General features: G+C 36.7%; 1 protein-coding gene across 1 annotated transcript; it reads right to left on the bottom strand.

Moving 5' to 3' along the window:
• Positions 1-18479: 18479 nt before the first annotated feature.
• Positions 18480-23444, bottom strand: LOC139892749 (triacylglycerol lipase OBL1). The gene is made up of 5 exons (XM_071875871.1): positions 23097-23444; positions 20049-20293; positions 19920-19953; positions 19120-19802; positions 18480-18855 (listed from the first exon to the last, which is right to left on the bottom strand). The coding sequence occupies exons 1-5, from the start codon at positions 23422-23424 to the stop codon at positions 18625-18627; spliced, it is 1521 nt and encodes a 506-aa protein (XP_071731972.1). The 5' UTR covers positions 23425-23444; the 3' UTR covers positions 18480-18624.
• Between the last annotated feature and the right edge of the window lie 420 nt (positions 23445-23864).

Here is a 23864-nt window from a genome sequence, read left to right as displayed (position 1 = left end):
GTACATAACACTTTCCACGTCTCGAATTTGAAGAAATGTTTTGCTAAAGAAGATCTCACTATTCTGTTAGATGAAATCCAAATCAACGAAAAACTTCAATTCATCGAAGAACCCGTCGAAATAATGGATCGTGAGGTTAAAAGACTTAAGCAAAACAAGATACCAATTGTTAAGGTTCGATGGAATGCTCGTAGAGGACCCGAGTTCACCTGGGAGCGTGAAGATCAGATGAAGAAGAAATACCCGCATCTATTTCCAGAAGATTCGTCAACACCTTCAACAGCTTAAAATTTCGGGACGAAATTTATTTAACGGGTAGGTACTGTAGTGACCTGAACTTTTCCATGTTTATATATATTAATTGAGATTGATATTTACATGATTAAATGTTTCCAACATGTTAAGCAATTAAACTTGTTAAGACTTGATTAATTGAAATATGTTTCATATAGACAATTGACCACCCAATTGACCGGTGATTCACGAACGTTAAAACTTGTAAAAACTATATGATGACATATATATGGATATATATATAGTTAACATTATACTATGATAAGTAAACATATCATTAAGTATATTAACAATGAACTACATATGTAAAAACAAGACTACTAACTTAATAATTTTTAAACGAGACATATATGTAACGATTATCGTTGTAAAGACATTTAATGTATATATATCATATTAAGAGATATTCATACATGATAATATCATGATAATATAATAATTTAAAATCTCATTTGATATTATAAATATTGGGTTAACAACATTTAACAAGATCGTTAACCTAAAGGTTTCAAAACAACACTTACATGTAACGACTAACGATGAATTAACGACTCAGTTAAAATGTATATACATGTAGTGTTTTAATATGTATTTATACACTTTTGAAAGACTTCAATACACTTATCAAAATACTTCTACTTAACAAAAATGCTTACAATTACATCCTCGTTCAGTTTCATCAACAATTCTACTCGTATGCACCCGTATTCGTACTCGTACAATACACAGCTTTTAGATGTATGTACTATTGGTATATACACTCCAATGATCAGCTCTTAGCAGCCCATGTGAGTCACCTAACACATGTGGGAACCATCATTTGGCAACTAGCATGAAATATCTCATAAAATTACAAAAATATGAGTAATCATTCATGACTTATTTACATGAAAACAAAATTACATATCCTTTATATCTAATCCATACACCAACGACCAAAAACACCTAGAAACACTTTCATTCTTCAATTTTCTTCATCTAATTGATCTCTCTCAAGTTCTATCTTCAAGTTCTAAGTGTTCTTCATATATTCTACAAGTTCTAGTTACATAAAATCAAGAATACTTTCAAGTTTGCTAGCTCACTTCCAATCTTGTAAGGTGATCATCCAACCTCAAGAAATCTTTGTTTCTTACAGTAGGTTATCATTATAATACAAGGTAATAATCATATTCAAACTTTGGTTCAATTTCTATAACTATAACAATCTTATTTCAAGTGATGATCTTACTTGAACTTGTTTTCGTGTCATGATTCTGCTTCAAGAACTTCGAGCCATCCAAGGATCCGTTGAAGCTAGATCCATTTTTCTCTTTTCCAGTAGGTTTATCCAAGGAACTTAAGGTAGTAATGATGTTCATAACATCATTCGATTCATACATAGAAAGCTATCTTATTCGAAGGTTTAAACTTGTAATCACTAGAACATAGTTTAGTTAATTCTAAACTTGTTCGCAAACAAAAGTTAATCCTTCTAACTTGACTTTTAAAATCAACTAAACACATGTTCTATATCTATATGATATGCTAACTTAATGATTTAAAACCTGGAAACACGAAAAACACCGTAAAACCGGATTTACGCCGTCGTAGTAACACCGCGGGCTGTTTTGGGTTAGTTAATTAAAAACTATGATAAACTTTGATTTAAAAGTTGTTATTCTGAGAAAATGATTTTTATTATGAACATGAAACTATATCCAAAAATTATGGTTAAACTCAAAGTGGAAGTATGTTTTCTAAAATGGTCATCTAGACGTCGTTCTTTCGACTGAAATGACTACCTTTACAAAAACGACTTGTAACTTATTTTTCCGACTATAAACCTATACTTTTTCTGTTTAGATTCATAAAATAGAGTTTAATATGAAACCATAGCAATTTGATTCACTCAAAACGGATTTAAAATGAAGAAGTTATGGGTAAAACAAGATTGGATAATTTTTCTCATTTTAGCTACGTGAAAATTGGTAACAAATCTATTCCAACCATAACTTAATCAACTTGTATTGTATATTATGTAATCTTGAGATACCATAGACACGTATACAATATTTTGACCTATCATGTCGACACATCTATATATATTTCGGAACAACCATAGACACTCTATATGTGAATGTTGGAGTTAGCTATACAGGGTTGAGGTTGATTCCAAAATATATATAGTTTGAGTTGTGATCAATACTGAGATACGTATACACTGGGTCGTGGATTGATTCAAGATAATATTTATCGATTTATGTAGTGACCCGACCAAATCATGTTTGACGGCGCCGACTACTTCGGTCCCGTTGCGTAGTCATAAGTCTTTATTATGACTTTTGACTAAAATATGTCGCATTTATTTTATAAGAAAAAGGATGTTTCAAGTTAACAAATGTAGTTCGAAAGACTAGTTACATTACAATGTTTAACGTACGAATGAAACCTATGCGACACAATTTAAAGTAGTCAAAAGACGCTCCATCTATGCATGTATACTCGACATCCAAGCAAGTATCAAAAAGAGTGCGGAAGCATGTATCAAGTAGCTTTCAAGGACCTGAGAAAACATATAGAAAACTGTCAACGAAAACGTTGGTGAAATCATAGGTGTTTTAGTAAACGTTGCATTTGAACCACAAGATTTAATATAATATGATTATCTAAATCATTTGCATTCCAAAGTTGTTATTTGTTTCGCGGGCACCCAATTATCAAACTTAACTGTTTTGCACTCTTCGCGTAGTGTTAGAACATACACTAGACCCGAAAATATATTTCATCCGCTAACGGTAGCGAACCGTCCGAATGAGGCTCGTCAAGCCCATGTGATCACATAATATAAGTTCACGTTTACACCCTGCAAGTGTAACTAATGATAATTGAATTGAGGCTTTTTGTTCAAACCCGTACGTGGAATGTTCGTTTTCGTACTTGTGTTCAAAGTGTAAAAGTATGATACGTATATGTTTCTCATCCCATAGTTTAAAGCATAAAAGTTGTTTGAAGGATGGGACTATGATCTCACCTTGAGTGCACGTATGAAAAGTACTTCACAAAGTAACGTGTGCGAAGGATAGTGCTAGTCTTGACCTAAACCAATAGGTCGTATCAATAACGGTAAACACGATAGGTCAAAGATGTTTAATTAGTCCTATGGCTCGTTACGACTCGATTATGTAGCATGTGAATCAAATTGTCAAGTTTCATGCAAGATACAAGTACAGAAACAAGTTAGGAAGGTTGCATAATCATTTGGTTAAGTTTGACAAAAAGTCAAACTTTGGTCGGTCAAAGTTAACGAAAGTCAACACGTTCGGGTCGGGTCCCGAACTATTTTTCTGAGGTTTTTATTCATATATAAGCATGTTAGAACAAGTCTCATGTGAATCGGAGGTCCATAGTGTGCCAAACATTTTTCGTATTTTGACCAAAGAGGTCAGAAACTGGACACGGCTTAGGCCGCGCCGCAGCCCCAAATTGTCGCGCCGCGACAATACACGGGAACTGGTACCTGGTCAGTCTCAAATGTCCAAGTCTCAATTCCAAACACTTTCAAGCATAACTCGCAAACCGCTAATACTTAGAACTCGTATCTTATATCGTTAGAAAGGTAATTTGACAAAGAACACATCTAAATACATTTCACCAACCAAAAATGTTATTTGTAACAATCGGCTTTCCAAAGTAAATGATCAATTAATGCACACATTTAATACACAAATTTGATAAGTGCACATTTATGATTCGGGCATTTAATGCATACATATAACATGCCGTTTTGTAGGTAATCGAGCATACAATACAACTAACTACTTACTAACTATAATTCATGTCATTCAATGCATCAAATATTCATTTCAAGCTTATCAAACCCTAACCCGAATTCACCAAAATCACTAATCAAGTTTATGGAGTTTTCTCAAGCAACCTACACATCAATTTGAAGCTAGTGATACTAGGAACACATTTAATACATGCATTTATAACATTTAACAACATTCAAACAACCAAATCACCAAATCAAACACACCAAAGTTCATACTCAAGCTAGTTACTTCAAATAAAGAAATCGAGCATATAAATCATATATTCATGTTAGACTTGAGCCATAGACACTAATTAACAACTTTATAAGTTCAAAAATATCAAGAACACAAAATCTAGTGATTTTAGAAAGTTACCCAAACTTGATGAAGTCGGTATGGAATCGAAGAGGAAGTTGCAAGGATTTCAAATATGTAATTTCTTTTGCAAGACACCCGCTAGCTTGGATTTAGATGATGATTCCTTGTTTGAGAAATTGAGAGAAAATATGGAAGTAGAAGAAGAAAAGGGAAAATGAAAAAGAAAAGATGGGGGTGGGGGTTGACTAGTCAAAGGCTAGTCACCTCTTTGGCATTTTGGCGAAACTAGTCCCTCAAGTTCGGTTGCGGGTGCGTGAATTACCTAGACGGGATATTTTTAAAACACGTATTAACGGGAGATGTTATAAACATATAACGGGATTTAAATAGTTAAACGGAAAAGTAAACGGAAAAAGGCGGGATGTTACATTACCTACTCCTTAAAAGAAATTTCGTCCCGAAATTTAAGTAGGCGTAGTAGTCGTTGTTTCTTCCTCGGAATCCTGCGTTTCCGGAATTGGGAATAAATGAGGGTATTTCTTTTGCATTTGATCTTGCCTTTCCCAAGTAAACTCGGGTCCTCTTTTGGCGTTCCAACGGACTTTAACAATCGGGATTCGGCTTTGTTTCAATGTCTTGACGGAGGTGTCCACAATTTCAACCGGTTCCTCCACAAAATGAAGCTTGTCATCAATAGTAAGTTCCTCGAGAGGGATGACGATATCGGGTTCGGCAAGACACTTTTTCAAGTTAGATACATGGAAGGTAGGATGAACGGAGTTCAATTGAGGCGGAAGATCTAAACGATAAGCAACGTTTCCAATACGCTCCAAGATTTCGAAAGGACCAATATACCGCGGATTTAGCTTCCCGCGTTTCCCAAAACGGATTACACCTTTCCAAGGTGCAACTTTTAACATTACTCGGTCACCGACTTGAAATTCGAGGTCGTTGCGTCTTTTGTCGGTGTAGCACTTTTGACGACTCCGGGCCGTCCGGAGCCTATCTCGGATTTGTACGATCTTCTCGGTGGTTTCGTGAATGAGTTCGGGTCCGGTGATTTGCACGTCACCTACCTCGGCCCAACAAAGAGGTGAACGACATTTTCGGCCGTACAGCGCTTCAAAAGGTGCGGCTTTAATACTCGCGTGATAACTATTGTTGTAAGAGAACTCGGCGAGAGGTAAGTGCTTGTCCCAAGCTTTTCCAAAATCAACCACGCAAGCTCGTAACATGTCCTCCAAGGTTTGAATTGTACGTTCGCTTTGTCCATCGGTTTGAGGATGATATGCGGTGCTCATGTCTAAACGCGTTCCCAACGCTTCTTGCAAGGTACGCCAAAATCTAGAAACAAAACGGCCATCTCGGTCGGAGATAATCGATAAAGGTACACCGTGTCGGGCTATGATTTCTTTAATGTAAAGTTGCGCAAGTTTCTCCATTTTGTCGGTCTCCTTCATGGCAAGAAAGTGTGCGGATTTGGTGAGACGGTCAACAATAACCCAAATGGTATCATAACCGCCCGTCGTTTTTGGTAGTTTGGTGATAAAATCCATCGTTATCCTTTCCCACTTCCATTGCGGGATCTCGGGTTGTTGAAGTAGTCCGGACGGTCTTTGGTGTTCGGCTTTGACTTTGGAACATGTCAAACACTTGGAAACATAAGTAGCTACGTCCCTTTTGATGTTCGGCCACCAATATTGTTGTTTAAGGTCGTGGTACATATTATTGGCACCGGGGTGGATCGAGTATCGTGACTTATGGGCTTCATCTAAAATGAGACTTCGTAGGTTCCCATAACTAGGCACCCAAATCCTTCCGGCGAAATATCGGAGTCCGGTTTCCTTAGTTTCGAATCGAGAGACGAGAATGTTCAAGAGCTCGTGTGAAACGTTTTCATCCTTGAGAGCCTCATCTTGGGCTACCCGAATTTGGCTATTAAGGTTGGTGTGGATGGTGATGTTTAAGGCTCGGACACGAAGAGGCACCGCTCTTTCTTTTCGACTTAAGGCATCGGCTACTACGTTTGCCTTCCCGGGATGGTAACGAAGTTCGCAATCGTAATCGTTTAAGGTTTCAATCCACCTTCGTTGTCTCATGTTTAGTTGCTTTTGATCGAAGATGTGTTGGAGACTTTTGTGATCGGTAAAGATAGTACTCTTGGTTCCATAAAGATAGTGTCTCCACATTTTAAGTGCAAAGACAACGGCTCCGAGTTCGAGATCATGTGTCGTGTAGTTTCGTTCATGAATTTTGAGTTGTCGAGAAGCATAAGAAATGACTTTCGTTCGTTGCATCAACACACACCCAAAACCATGTTTCGAGGTGTCGCAATACACAACAAAATCATCGTTGCCTTCGGGAAGTGACAAGATAGGAGCGGTGGTAAGCTTTGTCTTCAAGATTTGGAACGCGGATTCTTGCTCGGTCGCCCAAATGAATTTCTTTCCCTTGTGAGTTAATGCGGTTAGAGGACGTGCAACCAAAGAGAAGTTTTCGATGAATCTACGATAGTACCCGGCGAGACCCAAGAATTGACGAATGTGAGTCGGAGTAGTAGGAGTTTCCCATTTACTAATGGCTTCGATTTTTGATGGATCGACTTTAATACCTTGGTCACTTACAACATGACCAAGAAATTGAACTTCCTTCAACCAAAATTCACACTTGGAGAATTTGGCATAGAGTCTTTCTTGTCTTAAAAGTTCAAGCACAAGTCGGAGGTGTTCCTCGTGTTCTTCTTCGCTTTTTGAATAGACCAAAATATCATCGATGAACACGATAACGAATTTGTCAAGATACGGTTTGCACACGCGGTTCATAAGATCCATGAACACCGCCGGTGCGTTAGTGAGACCAAATGGCATTACAAGAAATTCATAACTACCATAACGAGTTCGGAAAGCGGTTTTGGAGACATCTTCCCCCTTAACCCTTAATTGATGATAACCCGAGCGGAGATCGATTTTTGAATATATGCAAGACCCTTGTAATTGATCAAAGAGGTCATCGATGCGAGGAAGAGGATATCGGTTCTTAACCGTCAATTTGTTTAGTTCACGATAATCAATGCACATTCGTAGGGATCCGTCTTTCTTTTTAACAAACAAAATCGGAGCGCCCCAAGGTGAATGGCTAGGTTGGATAAAACCACGATCAAGTAGTTCTTGGATTTGACTTTGCAATTCTTGCATTTCGGATGGAGCGAGTCTATATGGTGCACGTGCTACGGGTGCGGCTCCCGGAATAAGATCGATTTGGAATTCAACCGGTCGATGGGGTGGAAGACCCGGCAATTCGTCGGGAAATACATCAAAAAAGTCACTAACAATAGGCACATCATCGATATGCTTCTCATCGGACTCGACTTTCTTAACGTGGGCAAGGATCGCAAAAAAACCCTTAAGGAGTAGTTTTCTAACTTTAAGGCACGAAACGAGGTTGAGTCTGGTGCAACTCTTATCGCCATAAACAATCAAAGGTTCACCATTCTCGATAGGAATTCGGATTGCGTTAAGATCACAAAGGATGTGAGATTTCGTTTTGACTAACCAATTCATACCGATTATTACATCAAAGCTTCCTAGTTCCATGGGTATCAAGTCAATTTCAAATTCCTTACCCAAAATGTTTAACGTACACCCCCGGTAATATGTGTCGGCACTTAATAGTTTCCCGTTAGCCACTTCAATGGTATAAGTGGTTTCTAGTGGAAGTGGTGGAGTGCTAAAAGAATGAGTCAAAGTCTTGGATACAAAACTCTTATCGGCACCCGAATCGAATAAACAAGTAACATAAGTGTTGTTGAGGAGAAACGTACCCGTGACTAATTCATTGTCATCTCGGGCTTCCTCGGTGTTGATGTTGAAAGCTCGGCCGCGTGTGTTGGGGTTGGCTTTCTTCTTCGGACAGGCATTTCTAAAATGACCCGTTTGGCCACATTCATAACAAGTACCCGATTTTGGTGCATTGGCCACCTTTTGAGCGACGGGGGCGGCACTTCTACAATCGTTGGCCATATGACCACCCCTTTGGCACCGGTGGCAAAATAGATTGCTACATTCACCATAGTGGTGTTTGTGGCATTTGTTGCAAAAGGGTTTATTTCCGCCATAACTTTTCTTGGCGTCGGAGGTGAAAGGCTTTTTGGTGAAGTTGTTGTTGTAGTTGTTGCTTGATTGAGGGGCTTCCCATTTTCTTTTGTTGTTACCCGACTTGTCCTCGGCTTTAGGCGCCGGTACTACGATTTCGTCAACCGTTTCGATCAATTGGCGGGCCATGTACAAAGCTTGTTGTAGGTTAGCGGGTTTGGATGACATCACCCCTTGTTTGATGCTCTTTGGAAGACCATACATATAAAGTTCGACCCTTTGAGATTCGGGGTTCACGAGGTTTGGGCACATCAAGGATAGTTCGGCGAATCGTTGATTATAGGCATTGAGATCGTTTCCGACCGCCTCCAAGGTTCTTAGCTCTTGTTCGAGCTTTCGGGTTTCTTCGCGAGGGAAATATTCGATGACCATCTTTTCCCTTAAATTGGCCCAAGAGAGGGCGTGAGCTTCATCGGTACCCACCGATTGTACATAAGTATTCCACCATGTAAGAGCGACACCGGCGAAAGTGTGAGTGGAGTATTTGACCTTGTCTTGGTCCCGACAACCACTTATGCTAAAGACGGCTTCCGTTTGCTCAAACCATCGGGTGAGCACAACCGGTCCCCCGGTTCCATCAAAAGTGTGAGGTTTGCACCCCATGAAGGCTTTATAGGAGCATCCCTCGTTTGAGTTACCGGCTCCATTTTTGTTGTTGTTGTTGTTGTTGTTGTTTTGGTTGTTGTTATTATTATTGTTATTGTTGTTGGATGAGTGACCGGCCATGGCCGCATCTACGGCGGTGGCTATCATGCGTTGTAGAGCTTGTTCGGGTGTTTCACGGCGTGGTGCACGACGAGGAGGCATTGTTCCTTCAAAACAAAAGAATACCGTTGGTTAGTATTCTAAGTAATACTAACCGTGATATGGAATAAAGATAGAGAGAAAATTTTTCCTTGACTCGCCTTAAATTCTTTATGTCATAATGTCGGAACGTTCATATGAGTCACCGTAATATAATCCCGGAAATTATATTACCCTGATTCATATGTGCATTCGACATTATTTCATATAGTCAAGGTGGCGTGTCAATCAAATTAAACAACGTGAGATTTAGATGAAATAAGAGTAGGTGTGAGTAGCAGCGTTCGAGTATAAATGCACAAATAGTCAAGTAATTCCTACTTCAAGTCTATATGCCGGTTGTAGTCTAGACTCACCAATGTACCCTATGACTCGGGGTTGACACCAATGAACTCTAAATCCCTACAACCAACGCTCTGATACCATCTGTAGCGACCCGACCAAATCATGTTTGACGGCGCCGACTACTTCGGTCCCATTGCGTGGTCATAAGTCTTTATTATGACTTTTGACCAAAATATGTCGCATTTATTTTATAAGAAAAAGGATGTTTCAAGTTAACAAATGTAGTTCAAAAGACTAGTTACATTACAATGTTTAACGTACGAATGAAACCTATGCGACACAATTTAAAGTAGTCAAAAGACGCTCCATCTATGCATGTATACTCGACATCCAAGCAAGTATCAAAAAGAGTGCGGAAGCATGTATCAAGTAGCTTTCAAGGACCTGAGAAAACATATAGAAAACTGTCAACGAAAACGTTGGTGAAATCATAGGTGTTTTAGTAAACGTTGCATTTGAACCACAAGATTTAATATAATATGATTATCTAAATCATTTGCATTCCAAAGTTGTTATTTGTTTCGCGGGCACCCAATTATCAAACTTAACTGTTTTGCACCCTTCGCGTAGTGTTAGAACATACACTAGACCCGAAAATATATTTCATCCGCTAACGGTAGCGAACCGTCCGAATGAGGCTCGTCAAGCCCATGTGATCACATAATATAAGTTCACATTTACACCCTGCAAGTGTAACTAATGATAATTGAATTGAGGCTTTTTGTTCAAACCCGTACGTGGAATGTTCGTTTTCGTACTTGTGTTCAAAGTGTAAAAGTATGATACGTATATGTTTCTCATCTCATAGTTTAAAGCATAAAAGTTGTTTGAAGGATGGGACTATGATCTCACCTTGAGTGCACGTATGAAAAGTACTTCACAAAGTAACGTGTGCGAAGGATAGTGCTAGTCTTGACCTAAACCAATAGGTCGTATCAATAAAGATAAACACGATAGGTCAAAGATGTTTAATTAGTCCTATGGCTCGTTACGACTCGATTATGTAGCATGTGAATCAAATTGTCAAGTTTCATGCAAGATACAAGTACAGAAACAAGTTAGGAAGGTTGCATAATCATTTGGTTAAGTTTGACAAAAAGTCAAACTTTGGTCGGTCAAAGTCAACGAAAGTCAACACGTTCGGGTCGGGTCCCGAACAATTTTTCTGAGGTTTTTATTCATATATAAGCATGTTAGAACAAGTCTCATGTGAATCGGAGGTCCATAGTGTGCCAAACATTTTTCGTATTTTGACCAAAGAGGTCAGAAACTGGACACGGCTTAGGCCGCGCCGCGGCCCCAAATTGTCGCGCCGCGACAATACACGGGAACTGGTACCTGGTCAGTCTCAAATGTCCAAGTCTCAATTCCAAACACTTTCAAGCATAACTCGCAAACCGCTAATACTTAGAACTCGTATCTTATATCGTTAGAAAGGTAATTTGACAAAGAACACATCTAAATACATTTCACCAACCAAAAATGTTATTTGTAACAATCGGCTTTCCAAAGTAAATGATCAATTAATGCACACATTTAATACACAAATTTGATAAGTGCACATTTATGATTCGGGCATTTAATGCATACATATAACATGCCGTTTTGTAGGTAATCGAGCATACAATACAACTAACTACTTACTAACTACAATTCATGTCATTCAATGCATCAAATATTCATTTCAAGCTTATCAAACCCTAACCCGAATTCACCAAAATCACTAATCAAGTTTATGGAGTTTTCTCAAGCAACCTACACATCAATTTGAAGCTAGTGATACTAGGAACACATTTAATACATGCATTTATAACATTTAACAACATTCAAACAACCAAATCACCAAATCAAACACACCAAAGTTCATACTCAAGCTAGTTACTTCAAATAACGAAATCGAGCATATAAATCATATATTCATGTTAGACTTGAGCCATAGACACTAATTAACAACTTTATAAGTTCAAAAATATCAAGAACATAAAATCTAGTGATTTTAGAAAGTTACCCAAACTTGATGAAGTCGGTATGGAATCGAAGAGGAAGTTGCAAGGATTTCAAATATGTAATTTGTTTTGCAAGACACCCGCTAGCTTGGATTTAGATGATGATTCCTTGTTTGAGAAATTGAGAGAAAATATGGAAGTAGAAGAAGAAAAGGGAAAATGAAAAAGAAAAGATGGGGGTGGGGGTTGACTAGTCAAAGGCTAGTCACCTCTTTGGCATTTTGGCGAAACTAGTCCCTCAAGTTCAGTTGCGGGTGCGTGAATTACCTAGACGAGATATTTTTAAAACACGTATTAACGGGAGATGTTATAAACATATAACGGGATTTAAATAGTTAAACGGAAAAGTAAACGGAAAAAGGCGGGATGTTACAATTTATTTCTGTACATCTAACTGTGGACAACTAGTTGTAGGTTACTAACGAGGACAGCTGACTTAATAAACTTAAAACATCAAAATATATTAAAAGTGTTGTAAATATATTTTGAACATACTTTGATATATATGTATATATTGTTATAGGTTCGTGAATCAACCAGTGGCCAAGTCTTACTTCCCGACGAAGTAAAAATCTGTGAAAGTGAGTTATAGTCCCACTTTTAAAATCTAATATTTTTGGGATGAGAATACATGCAGGTTTTATAAATGATTTACAAAATAGACACAAGTACGTGAAACTACATTCTATGGTTGAATTATCGAAATCGAATATGCCCCTTTTTATTAAGTCTGGTAATCTAAGAATTAGGGAACAGACACCCTAATTGACGCGAATCCTAAAGATAGATCTATTGGGCCTAACAAACCCCATCCAAAGTACCGGATGCTTTAGTACTTCGAAATTTATATCATATCCGAAGGGTGTCCTGGAATGATGGGGATATTCTTATATATGCATCTTGTTAATGTCGGTTACCAGGTGTTCACCATATGAATGATTTTTATCTCTATGTATGGGATGTGTATTGAAATATGAAATCTTGTGGTCTATTATTATGATTTGATATATATAGGTTAAACCTATAACTCACCAACATTTTTGTTGACGTTTTAAGCATGTTTATTCTCAGGTGATTATTAAGAGCTTCTGCTGTCGCATACTTAAATAAGGACGAGATTTGGAGTCCATGCTTGTATGATATTGTGTAAAAACTGCATTCAAGAAACTTATTTTGTTGTAACATATTTGTATTGTAAACCATTATGTAATGGTCGTGTGTAAACATGATATTTTAGATTATCATTATTTGATAATCTACGTAAAGCTTTTTTAAAACCTTTATCTATGAAATAAAGGTTATGGTTTGTTTTAAAAATGAATGCAGTCTTTGAAAAACGTCTCATATAGAGGTCAAAACCTCGCAACGAAATCAATTAATATGGAACGTTTTTAATCAATAAGAACGGGACATTTCACATTATTCGCTTGAATTGAAGTCAGGAAGAAGAAAACAAAAGCATGAAGCTCCGAAATAGAAATGGAAGTATAAATCACAGCAAATAGGAGAGAACATTAACTGTGGATGTCAATGATTATAGAAAGACAGAAGCAGAGACATCGAAATATAAGGAATAATATAAAACCCAACAACAACCCAAAAATTACAAACCATATATATCGGTGCATATAGCAACATAAAGACACGGGAGAACTAAAAACACTATAAAACCAAGAGTATAGTAGAAGTGAATAGATTCTTCCTGCGGCAGATGAAAAAGAAGGATGACGGATATGAAAGTTAGGAGTATATCAAGAATCAGAATTGGATGGAGCATAGTGACAAATGCTTTAAAGTATGAATTGAGGGAGAAAGAATAAAAGGTGTGAGCTGTGGAAATAAGGAAACAATGAGGGTGGATTTATAGTGAAGTATCAGACAGAGCAATCGAGACAGATCATCGCATTTAACCAAAGAGGATTCTAATTTCCTTAATTACCGAAGAATCAAATCTTATTACGAAGATTTTCTCTAAATCCCTTGAACTCCGGAAATCAACCCTATCTACGTCAAAAGATATGACGAAACTTTATTTTCTCATTTCACTCTTTTGCAATAGTTTCACTCGTACTCTTCACATAAACGAATTGTGTTATCCATATTACTCAATGATGATGAAACTCTAATTTTCAATACATATGAGTCATGAAAACATACTTATTGTCAGCCATGACCATCTCAATCAAATTTCGGGACGAAATTTCTTTAACGGGTAGGTACTGTGACAACCCGGAAATTTCCGACCAAATTTAAACTTAATCTTTATATGATTTCAACAAGATAAGCAAAGTCTGTAATATTGATTCTCAAACTTTTTGAACTAATGTTATATATTCAGTTAACCTTTGACTATTGACCGACGATTCACGAACATCTATTTGTGTGTATATATATATATATATATATATACACAATAAGTTGGAATATTAATTATTCATAAATAACTTGCAATGTGTATTTAAAAACTGATTTATGTATATTAAATAAAGATATATACATATATATAATTTCAAGTTATTTAGTAAACGATAGTAACATTCGTTTATTGATTCGATTGATATTTAGATAAGTTAACTAAAACGTTTAAGATGAACAAGTAAAACACTAGTTTACTACAGTATTTTCGAATTGCTACAGTACCCGAAAAGCTACAGTGTTTTCGAAAATCACTATTTGCTACAGTAAAAATCATTTTGCTACAGTGTTTTCGAAAATCACTATTTGCTACAGTAAAAACTACTTTGCTACAGTAAAATGACTATGCTACAGTAAATACTATTTGCTACAATAAACACTATTTGCTACAGTAAACACTATTGCTACACTAAACACTATTTGCTACAGTGAAAAATATGTCGACAAACAAGAAAACAAAACATATTGGGTGCGTACCAGCTGGCCATACGATCGCATGGCAAATGGGAATGAAACCCATGCGATCGCATGGGGCTTGGGATCAGGAAATGTCTATAAATTGATCGAATTCTCGCGCAGTTCTTCACACTTTATCTCTCTATCTTACTAATATACTCCGTAATTATTTATTTATTTTATTATTTATATTATTATTATTATTATTATTATTATTATTATTATTATTATTATTATTATTATTATTATTATTATTATTATTATTATTATTATTAGGATTAATGTTATTATTAATGTTATTATTGGTATTATTATTAGTAGTATTATACATAAAATATTACGACGAGAGTATGCTCGAACGATTTCAAAACGAGTTTTCAAACGGGTTTAAGCTAAGGAAACTATGGGTTATAGCTATGGAGGTTATGGGTAATGTTCGTGGGTATTGTTCGCAAGTCAAACTTAGTGTTTATCATCTCCGTTGCGTCTATGTACTTTCCTACAATATTGAATCACAATATTGATACGTGAGCATTCATATCTTATCTTTTATATATATTAATTGTGTATCCATGTCTAGTGCTCGAGTATATATGTTTATGCATGCTTGTATGCTTTAATTTTATAGTTAGATAGTTTATGATGAATCACGAAATTGATACATATGCTACTGATATAAAGTATATGATATGCATGTTTTTGGAAAGCTGGCGAAAAATTATTAACTTTTCATTTAGAAATCGCGTGATTTCGATGAACAGATTAAAAGATATGGTTAACTGAATTATGTTTGACGTTAATTGAAATTGTGTTTGAAACTGTAAATTAATATTTAAACAACTTGTCTATAAGATTGATAAATTGGATTTTTAGATATTACTAATCGAGTAAATGAATTTCTATATAAGGCACGTCTCGTTTTGGTAAACAATTGTCAAAATTGACTGTCTTATCAGGTTTTAAAGCTTTATAAACACTATAATCTAATTTTACAAGTATTGGAAAAACTATGTGAAATAATAAAATATGTTCGATTGTCATGATAATTCAAATATAATATAGCTCCTGAAATAAATAATATTTTGAGTTTGATAAACTATAAATTCGTTCAATTATCAAGACTTATATTAAGTTAATAAACATGTATAGATTTAAAGATCATATTGGGCCAGGTTGACTTTTGAGATGATTTTTGTTAACTTTTGCATGTCAGTCTCGAGCATTAGGATTGTGATACACTATGACCTGACCTAGCTTGTTAGACATGTATTGACCAACATATGTTTCCTAGGTTGAGATCTACAATTATTTCGCATTCCGAGTTTCGGTCACATTTCGGTGAATGACCTTTTGTGCTGCTAAGGTGAGTTTCATTTGCTCCCTTTTTAATTGCTTTTGCAATCTATATTTTTAGGCTGAGAATACATGCACTTTATTTTAAACGCAATGGATACAAGTACATACTAAATTCTACACCGAGTTTGAACAGAAAATCCCTTAGCTTTGGTAACTAGTAACTGCCGGTTATAAGAACTGGTGGCCGTGAGTAGTTATATATGGATCCATAGGGCTTGACATCCCCGTCTGTTCCAGGTATAGAAACCCTAGCCTGAACTATAAAACAGATGTATACTATTTGAGTTAATACACGTTAGATTGCGTGTATTGTACATGTTGGTTGCATGTATGTTAAAACAGGGGTACTTATTATGACGTTAAAGTTTAGTTACCAGGGTGCTCAATTTTGTAGAATCTTTTGATAAACGTTTCGGATGAAACAACTGAAATCTTGTGATCCACCTTTATATACAGATTATGCGCAACATTAAAACTATAAACTCACCAACTTTTGTGTTGACACTTTTAAGCATGTTTATTCTCAGGTTCCTAGAAGTCTTCCGCTGTTTGCTTATACATTATACAAGCTATGTGCATGGAGTCATACATGCTTTATTCGAGAAAACTTTGCATTCACAAAATCATCACCATGTATCTTATTTGACTGTATTGTCAACGGATGTATTGTTAGAAACTATTATATACGATGATTGTCTATACATAGAAATCATCAACGTCGAAAACCTTGGATTTATATATTCATTTATGGTGTACCTTTTCAAAAGAATGCAATGTTTACAAAACGTATCATATAGAGGTCAAAACCTCACTATGAAATCAATGAATGATGTATTCGTCCAAATGGATTTGGACAGGTCATCACACACATGCATTTTTAACGTCAGAAAATTTGTGTAAAAAATGAAAACATCACAATCGATATGATGTAGGTAGTTTGTGTTGTTTATTATAAGTGTATGTATATGTATTGAAGATAGCCCGAGGTGTTTAGCATTTTTTGAGAAGTGTCCGTTTCGCGTATAGTTAGTCCCGTTGGGTTCGTTAGATTTTTTCGAGTTGAACGCTGGTCTCGGAAAAATTTAACTCATATCGAGCGAGAAGATAGGGCCCGTTATAAATTCGGGTGGAATTAGTTTCTTTTATTTTAATAAAATTATATATTATATATTTACACTTTCTACCCCTGAAAAAGTGTAAACTTGAGGGACCTTTGTATAAATTGAGCGGAAGTTGAGGGGCCGATTGCGGTGTGAACGCAAACTCAAAACGACAATTCAAAATAACTGAAACGACAAAAATCCGGGTGTGTTTTAGTATGTAGGTATTATATTATATATAATATAATTAATATATAGATAAATATGTACAGTGTACAGCAACAATTGTATTAATATCTAAATTCAGTTTATTGTTTTAGAAGAGGCATAATATAGTAAAGATGATTAAATTGGGAGAAATGGATCAGTAAACTATATAGAGGTAAACTATACAGAGTATGTATCAAGTTGTATCAAAATTAAATCTTTGTATCTATTATAATTTTATTTTATTTTTTGCCAAAAAAATAAAAACTATTGAAGTGTTGTGCTCGAATACTATCAATATAGGGCCGGAACTGTATGTATAATCTTTCCAGTAGTATAATGTATTATCCGAGAAAAAACTTCATCAATGTGATGTGACATTTCACGTTGTTGGGAAAAATGGTCTCACTAATTCCCAACACACGACCAATGAAAGACATTAAAGAAATAAGAACAATCTACAACACAAGAATCTAACGTGAAATCTCCAATACAGGAGAAAAAGTAAACCACATATCTCCAAATAGAGAAATTCAGTAAATCACAAATTGTTATAATGACATAGACTTTCTTAAGCCAACTACACTCTTCAAAATATTTAATTAATACAACTCTCAAACAACCTATATTGGATAACATCCTTTCACTAAACAATCATATCAATTCTTCTAACCAAAACTATAACCAACATGTGAATATGACATTTCACAATTAAATTTGATTAAATATCATTTCTCTTCGATAGAAATGATTCATCTACTCAAAAGAATCTAAACAATATGAGGAGAGAGAGAGAACGCGGAAGGAAAGAGAAAGAAAAGAAACTTTAGAGGTGATTTCCACACCCTTGATGCCCCTCGGTAACAAGTTGTCTTAGTAGTCGTTGAAGTTCAAAACGCCTCTTTTGAGTTTTAAAACAAAGACATAATGTACAACATACACACTTATTTTGGGAAAAACGATACACACACACACACATTCCGCCACGAGTATATACAACATTGCACGAATACGTTTACCTTTTAACTTGAAACCATAATTGAAGGGTTAAATTGATACCGTTAGGTTATGGGCCCTTTGGTATCACACATAGTCCGCCACAAAAATATACATCTCATGACTATTTATCCTTGAAGTTGAAGCCATAGTTGGATTGAATTTGCTTCAAATATTACAAGAACTAATCGAATTGAATGTATTAATTAAATAACATGGTAAAGAAAGGGAGAAAAATATAGCAAGTCCATAAGATGCAATTTATTCTTAGTTACGCTGCATTACATATATTCCATAATTATACAAAAGGTATTGTAAGAAGGAAGAGGTTTTGGAACAAGTTTAGTTACATGGAGTGATGAGAAGAGGCATATGGTTGTTTTTAGGTTCCAAGTCTAATGGAATTAATGTAATTAGGAGGAGCATGAGCAGATAGCCCTGGTATAGCCAAACCCATAACCCTCATCATTATCCCTACCCAAGTCTCTTTGTATTCTTCTCCGTATATCATTCCCATCATCATTCCTCTCATTAATTCCCATACAGCATTCACATACTCCGGTATCAGGTACAACAACTCATAGTAGTTCCTGTTTGGTTCTTCATCCACTTTCTGCAAATTCCATTAATTCAATTCAATATATACATTTCAACTCCATAACATTAACGAGCAAAGAAATTCCGCCCGCTGTGGCGGGGGAAATTTTTAATTTTTATTTTTAGAAAAAAAATAAGTAAAAAGAAAAAAAATTAATAAAGAAATAGTGGATGATGACGCCAGCATGACGACCTCAATGTGACGTCATCGTCGTTACTGTTCAGTTACTTTACATTTAGTGTTAGTGGTAATATACATATAACAGAAAAATAAACTTACTTGCTCCACAAACAAACTGTCATAGTAGAGACACAACCCAAAATGCTTATACAAAAAGGTTTTGTTGTCATACGGCAACCTTGGAACAAGATCGTTGGAGTACACGACCCTGAAATATCTGGGACTCGGTTCTTGTAATTTTGATTCCATGTATCTTCCTAGTTCCCTGTTCCCAACTCTTGGCTGTCCGAACGTGTGTACACCTAACAACCTCTGCAAAATCTCTTGTTCCTCATGCAGCACCAACACTGTTGGGAACAATATGGCAAGGGCCCCACCCAAGCTATGCCCAGTCACCATAAACTTTGCATTCGTGTGCTCCTTCAATAACCTCCTCAACTTTCTCCTCACAACAAAATACGCACTCTTCTCTACCATATCTGGAAAAACACTCTTCGTGTCCCTTTCTTTTTCATTTAACGATTCGATAAATTTTGGGTTTGTTACTTGAAGAAGCTCTTGGAAGGATGATGTAACTGATCTGTTTCCCAAACCCATGGCTTCTAAAAATCCCATGTGGACTTTTCCTAAGTTTGGAATCTCATACCAAGAGTAATCGAAATCTGTAATCCAGTCATCCGCATCAAACGGCTCTGTCCCTCTGAAACTTATCACTATTATATCTGCATCTTTTGGCTTGTCACTAAATATGAAAACTTGTGTTGACCTCTCCTTTTGATATTCTGTCCACACACATATAAACAATCTCAACACTACTTAGGTTATTGCAAAATAGAAAATATTTATAAAGAAAATCACAATAACTCAACAAGTACATAAATTTACGAATCTTTTTGTACCATTCCAACAGTTGTAGAAGTCAACAAAATGCATCTGAAAACAAATACCACGGTCAATAAGTTTGAAGCATATTTGACTTCAATTATCAACAATTGTTAATGTAAAAAAGAGAATATCAGGAATCATGCCTTCCAGTGCAGATCCACTACATTCTTAATAACAATAGCATTTTCATAAGCCAATTTGGAAGCCATCATGCAAAGGTCCATAAGGGATTTGTTCCCAGCTTCTAATTGAGTTCCTATTTGTTCCAAGGATGGTACATCATGTTTTACCACAAAAACATCACCAGGTTCCAAATTTATTCGCCCGTCAATATGTCCGATTGTGCTAATAAACGTTGATGAGCCTCTCCTTGGAATTACCACTTTTCCTGCTTACTCAACAACACATTGCATTTGGCATTAATCAACACTTTTCCTGCCAAACAACACATTGCATTAATCAAGACTAGAAAACTTTATCAGTTTCACCCAAAACTTTTTCAGAGTAACATATCTTAACATACGATTCAAGTTTTTTTTTTAATACTGTTGTAACTTGTTATTATATCATGGGTTGGAAATTTGCATGTCAAGGATACAAAGTTTATTATATATCACTATATATCAGAATGTATCGTCATCATATTCATATGTGACAGGCCTAGAACGTCATGACATGAGTGGTTTAACAAGTAGAAATATATTGTTGTAGTTATAAATTTAAAGGTAGTAAGATGGTTGGGCTGGGCTGGGCTGGGTCGGGTCGGGTTGGGTCATGTAACTGGTCAAAATGGAAATACACAAATGTGTATGTAATGGGTGAGTTGAGTAGGTGAAAGTGAGTTTATACGAGTGAAATAGCATTTGTGAAGCAGAAGATGATAGATGTGATTTCTCATTGTCCCCATATAATTAATTATTACTTACAAATAAACAATATACTGAGATGAGATATATATGAACTTATTGTTGCATAGTATATGGTGGAGCTTTACCTCAAGTAGTCAAGTTAAAAATACCAACTGTTGGATTGTATCGGCGAACTGATTTGTTTGAAAGATGTGTAGAAACCCTTTTAGAGATTTTACAGTATATGTTGCCGTTGATTCTATGAAAGGGTCACGAGTGTTTAGCGAATCCAGCCCGCAAGAGAACGGGCAACCCGACCAGCCACCCTACGAAAATGGGCTGGCCAAACACTCGCGATCCGTTCATAGAATTAACTGCAACAGCCACAGCAGGTGAAATGTTAGAGAAGGAAAAGAAACAATACCTTAGGCTAGGCCCAAACTTTATCTCCGACAAGGGACCAAACTTGTGTTATTGTTAATGATAATTTGATTGCTAACGTCAACAGTGGTGATCATGTTGTTGGCATAAATGATGATCAATCCGAGAATGTGACAGATGAATTGGATGTCATCGATAACAATGTTTCGGGTGAGGGTGGTTTACAATTCGCTAGTTCAGGTGTTGCAGAATTTGCGGTTTGGGTCACGATTCTGACCCAATCAAAGTCAACGTTGAGGAACAAACTGTTTGGAGCTCAGCTAAGGTTGCACCGGCTGTTGTACTGTATGCTGAACAGTCTGTTTTGGTTCCAGTTTCGTCATCAAATTTGCCTACTGTTTCAGTTAACAGTACGCACCTGGCTGCTGTTGAAGAGCATATTGGAGGTCAACGGTGTAAGCACATTGATGCTCATGGTGCAAAAAAAGGTCGATAAAAAAAAGGTAAACAAAAGGATAAAGTTTCTTTGGTAGATACAAGGGTGCCTGAGGATCATGTGGCGTTTTCTTTCGGGTCATCATAAAGGGTTGAAGATAAGAGATGAGGAAGTTGGAGTTTTGTCGGAAGCTAATGACGCGGGTCCATCGGTTGCTACTAAAAAAGGCTTTTTTTCAAGACTTGGAAGATCGAGGAGTGATTCCACTTGTGAGGGCATTCGTATTAGTGGTAATTCGTTGAATGTTATTACCTATCAATTTCCATCCCGTAACGGCAAAGGAGTTCATATCGATAAGGTCGACGGAAAAAACGTCACGACCAGACAAAGGAATGGTAAAGGGTTCTCCTACTTACTTTCGGTTTTTTGGTCTCTTGTGTTATTGGTTTGCTGTGGTTCTCAATTTTGGGTTGTATCTACGGTATGTCGGTCGTTTTGTTTATTTGGTTAGTTTCGATGTGGTTTATTGGTTGTGGTTGCATGTTTTTTTGGCCGTTCTCGTTTGGTTCAGCTTGAGTTAGCTGGGTTTTAGGTATTTCTAGAATGTTTACGAGCCTTTACGGTCGTTGGTTCGTTTATAGAATCCTAATTGATGGAGGTATTCTAATTTTAATAGTAATCAAAGGTCTTGTGTTGTAGCTCATGTGTTAGTGGTAGTTGTCTGCCTCTCTTAGCGAGAGGTCAGGAGTGTAAGGATCGTATAGCCCAAACACAATGTCCTGCAATATAAGCCCAAGAGTCCATCATTTTCTAAAACCAATTGGTATTAGAGGGACTTCCCCTTAGACTTATATACATACATTTGTTTTTGTCTCCCTCCTATGTGGGATAGGTTTGCACCCCAACAATCCTCCCCTCAAACCGAAGACCACATCACCGAGCCTCCCCTTCAACGATACTCCCGCCATCTTATATCACCGGTCTTCTTTTCTTTCACTTTTCTTTCACTACCGGGACACGCCTCTTATACCGCCGATCTCTTTCTTTCACCATCGGGACACGCCGCACTTCCACGCCTTGGGAAGGAAGACTTTCGATATAAGGCACCATGGCTCCATTATCGTTGGCAAACCGAGGGGTGTGCCATGTCGCACCGTGCGCTTAGGGGCGCGCCACCACTGCATCGTTCACCACATCGGGCTATAGCCTAGCTCTGATACCATTTGTAAGGATCGTATAGCCCAAACACAATGTCCTGCAATATAAGCCCAAGAGTCCATCCTTTTCTAAAACCAATTGGTATTAGAGCGACTTCCCCTTAGACTTATATACATACATTTGTTTTTGTCTCCCTCCTATGTGGGATAGGTTTGCACCTAACAAGGAGTTTGACTCTCGTGGGGTGTCTTTCGCACATCGCAGTTGTGGGTGGATTATACAACTATGAGAAATGAACGCGTGGGTGGTTCTGATGATGTTAATTTTTTTAATAGTAATAGTTTTTTTTTTTTTTTGATAAAAAATACCTTGCAGAAGATTTAGGAGCAAAGTGAAGAGGCCGCCGCCGTTAGCAGAGAGCAAGTTAAGTATGAAATCAACAACGTAACCGGTCCACTCCATAGGCTTTCCGAAAAACTTGATAAGCTTCCTCATTACTATCGATACGATGATCACCCACCTATGATCCACCGTCTCTTTATCATCATCTTCATATCCATCTTCATCTGAACTCCCAACCAGAAATTTAGCAGCGCTGGCTTTGTTACCAAATAATCCGTATCTAACAAGGTCTCTTACCCCACCATTTGAAGGCTCCACTATTAGGTACCTACTACTAAACTCCTCATTTTCCATGTCACCACCTGCAATTCCTAATTAATTGTACTTATATTTTAACAAAAATGATAATAATAAATTAAATCGACGATATATACCATTTGATTTTCGTTGTGTGTGGATGATAAGATAGATATAGAGGGAGGGGGCGGGCGGGCGAGCGGCCCAATCCTTAACAGAATCATGTCAGACGACTGACTGACTCATCACATGTGTCGTCATCATCGTATTCACTGTGTTTTTGTAAGGGCCCATCTGGTAACCAAATAAAAATATCCCCCAACCCAATTAATTACTCGTACATACTACGGAGTACAATTTTACTAAATATGTCTATTTTCTTTTCCGTGTATGACTATGCAGAACCCGAATACAGTTATTTACTTTCACTAGTGGTAAATGGTATGCGTGCCTCCCTCCTCATTCTTTGATGCCTTTTCGAGTAAGAAAATGGTTGA

The sequence above is a fragment of the Rutidosis leptorrhynchoides genome, chromosome 2 (genome assembly GCF_046630445.1).
Source record: "Rutidosis leptorrhynchoides isolate AG116_Rl617_1_P2 chromosome 2, CSIRO_AGI_Rlap_v1, whole genome shotgun sequence".
NCBI lineage: Eukaryota > Viridiplantae > Streptophyta > Magnoliopsida > Asterales > Asteraceae > Rutidosis > Rutidosis leptorrhynchoides.
This window is presented reverse-complemented; position numbering and strand designations above follow the sequence as displayed.

Bases quoted from the DNA above. Each gene is read 5' to 3' on its own strand.
- LOC139892749 (XM_071875871.1), bottom strand. From the start codon at position 23,424: ATGGAAAATGAGGAGTTTAGTAGTAGGTACCTAATAGTGGAGCCTTCA. The intron at 20,294-23,096 runs GTATTTTTTATC...TTGAGTAAGCAG, and splicing joins GCTCCTAAATCTTCTGCAAG to GAAAAGTGGTAATTCCAAGG. The intron at 19,954-20,048 runs GCATGATTCCTG...ATTTGTTTTCAG, and splicing joins TAGTGGATCTGCACTGGAAG to ATGCATTTTGTTGACTTCTA.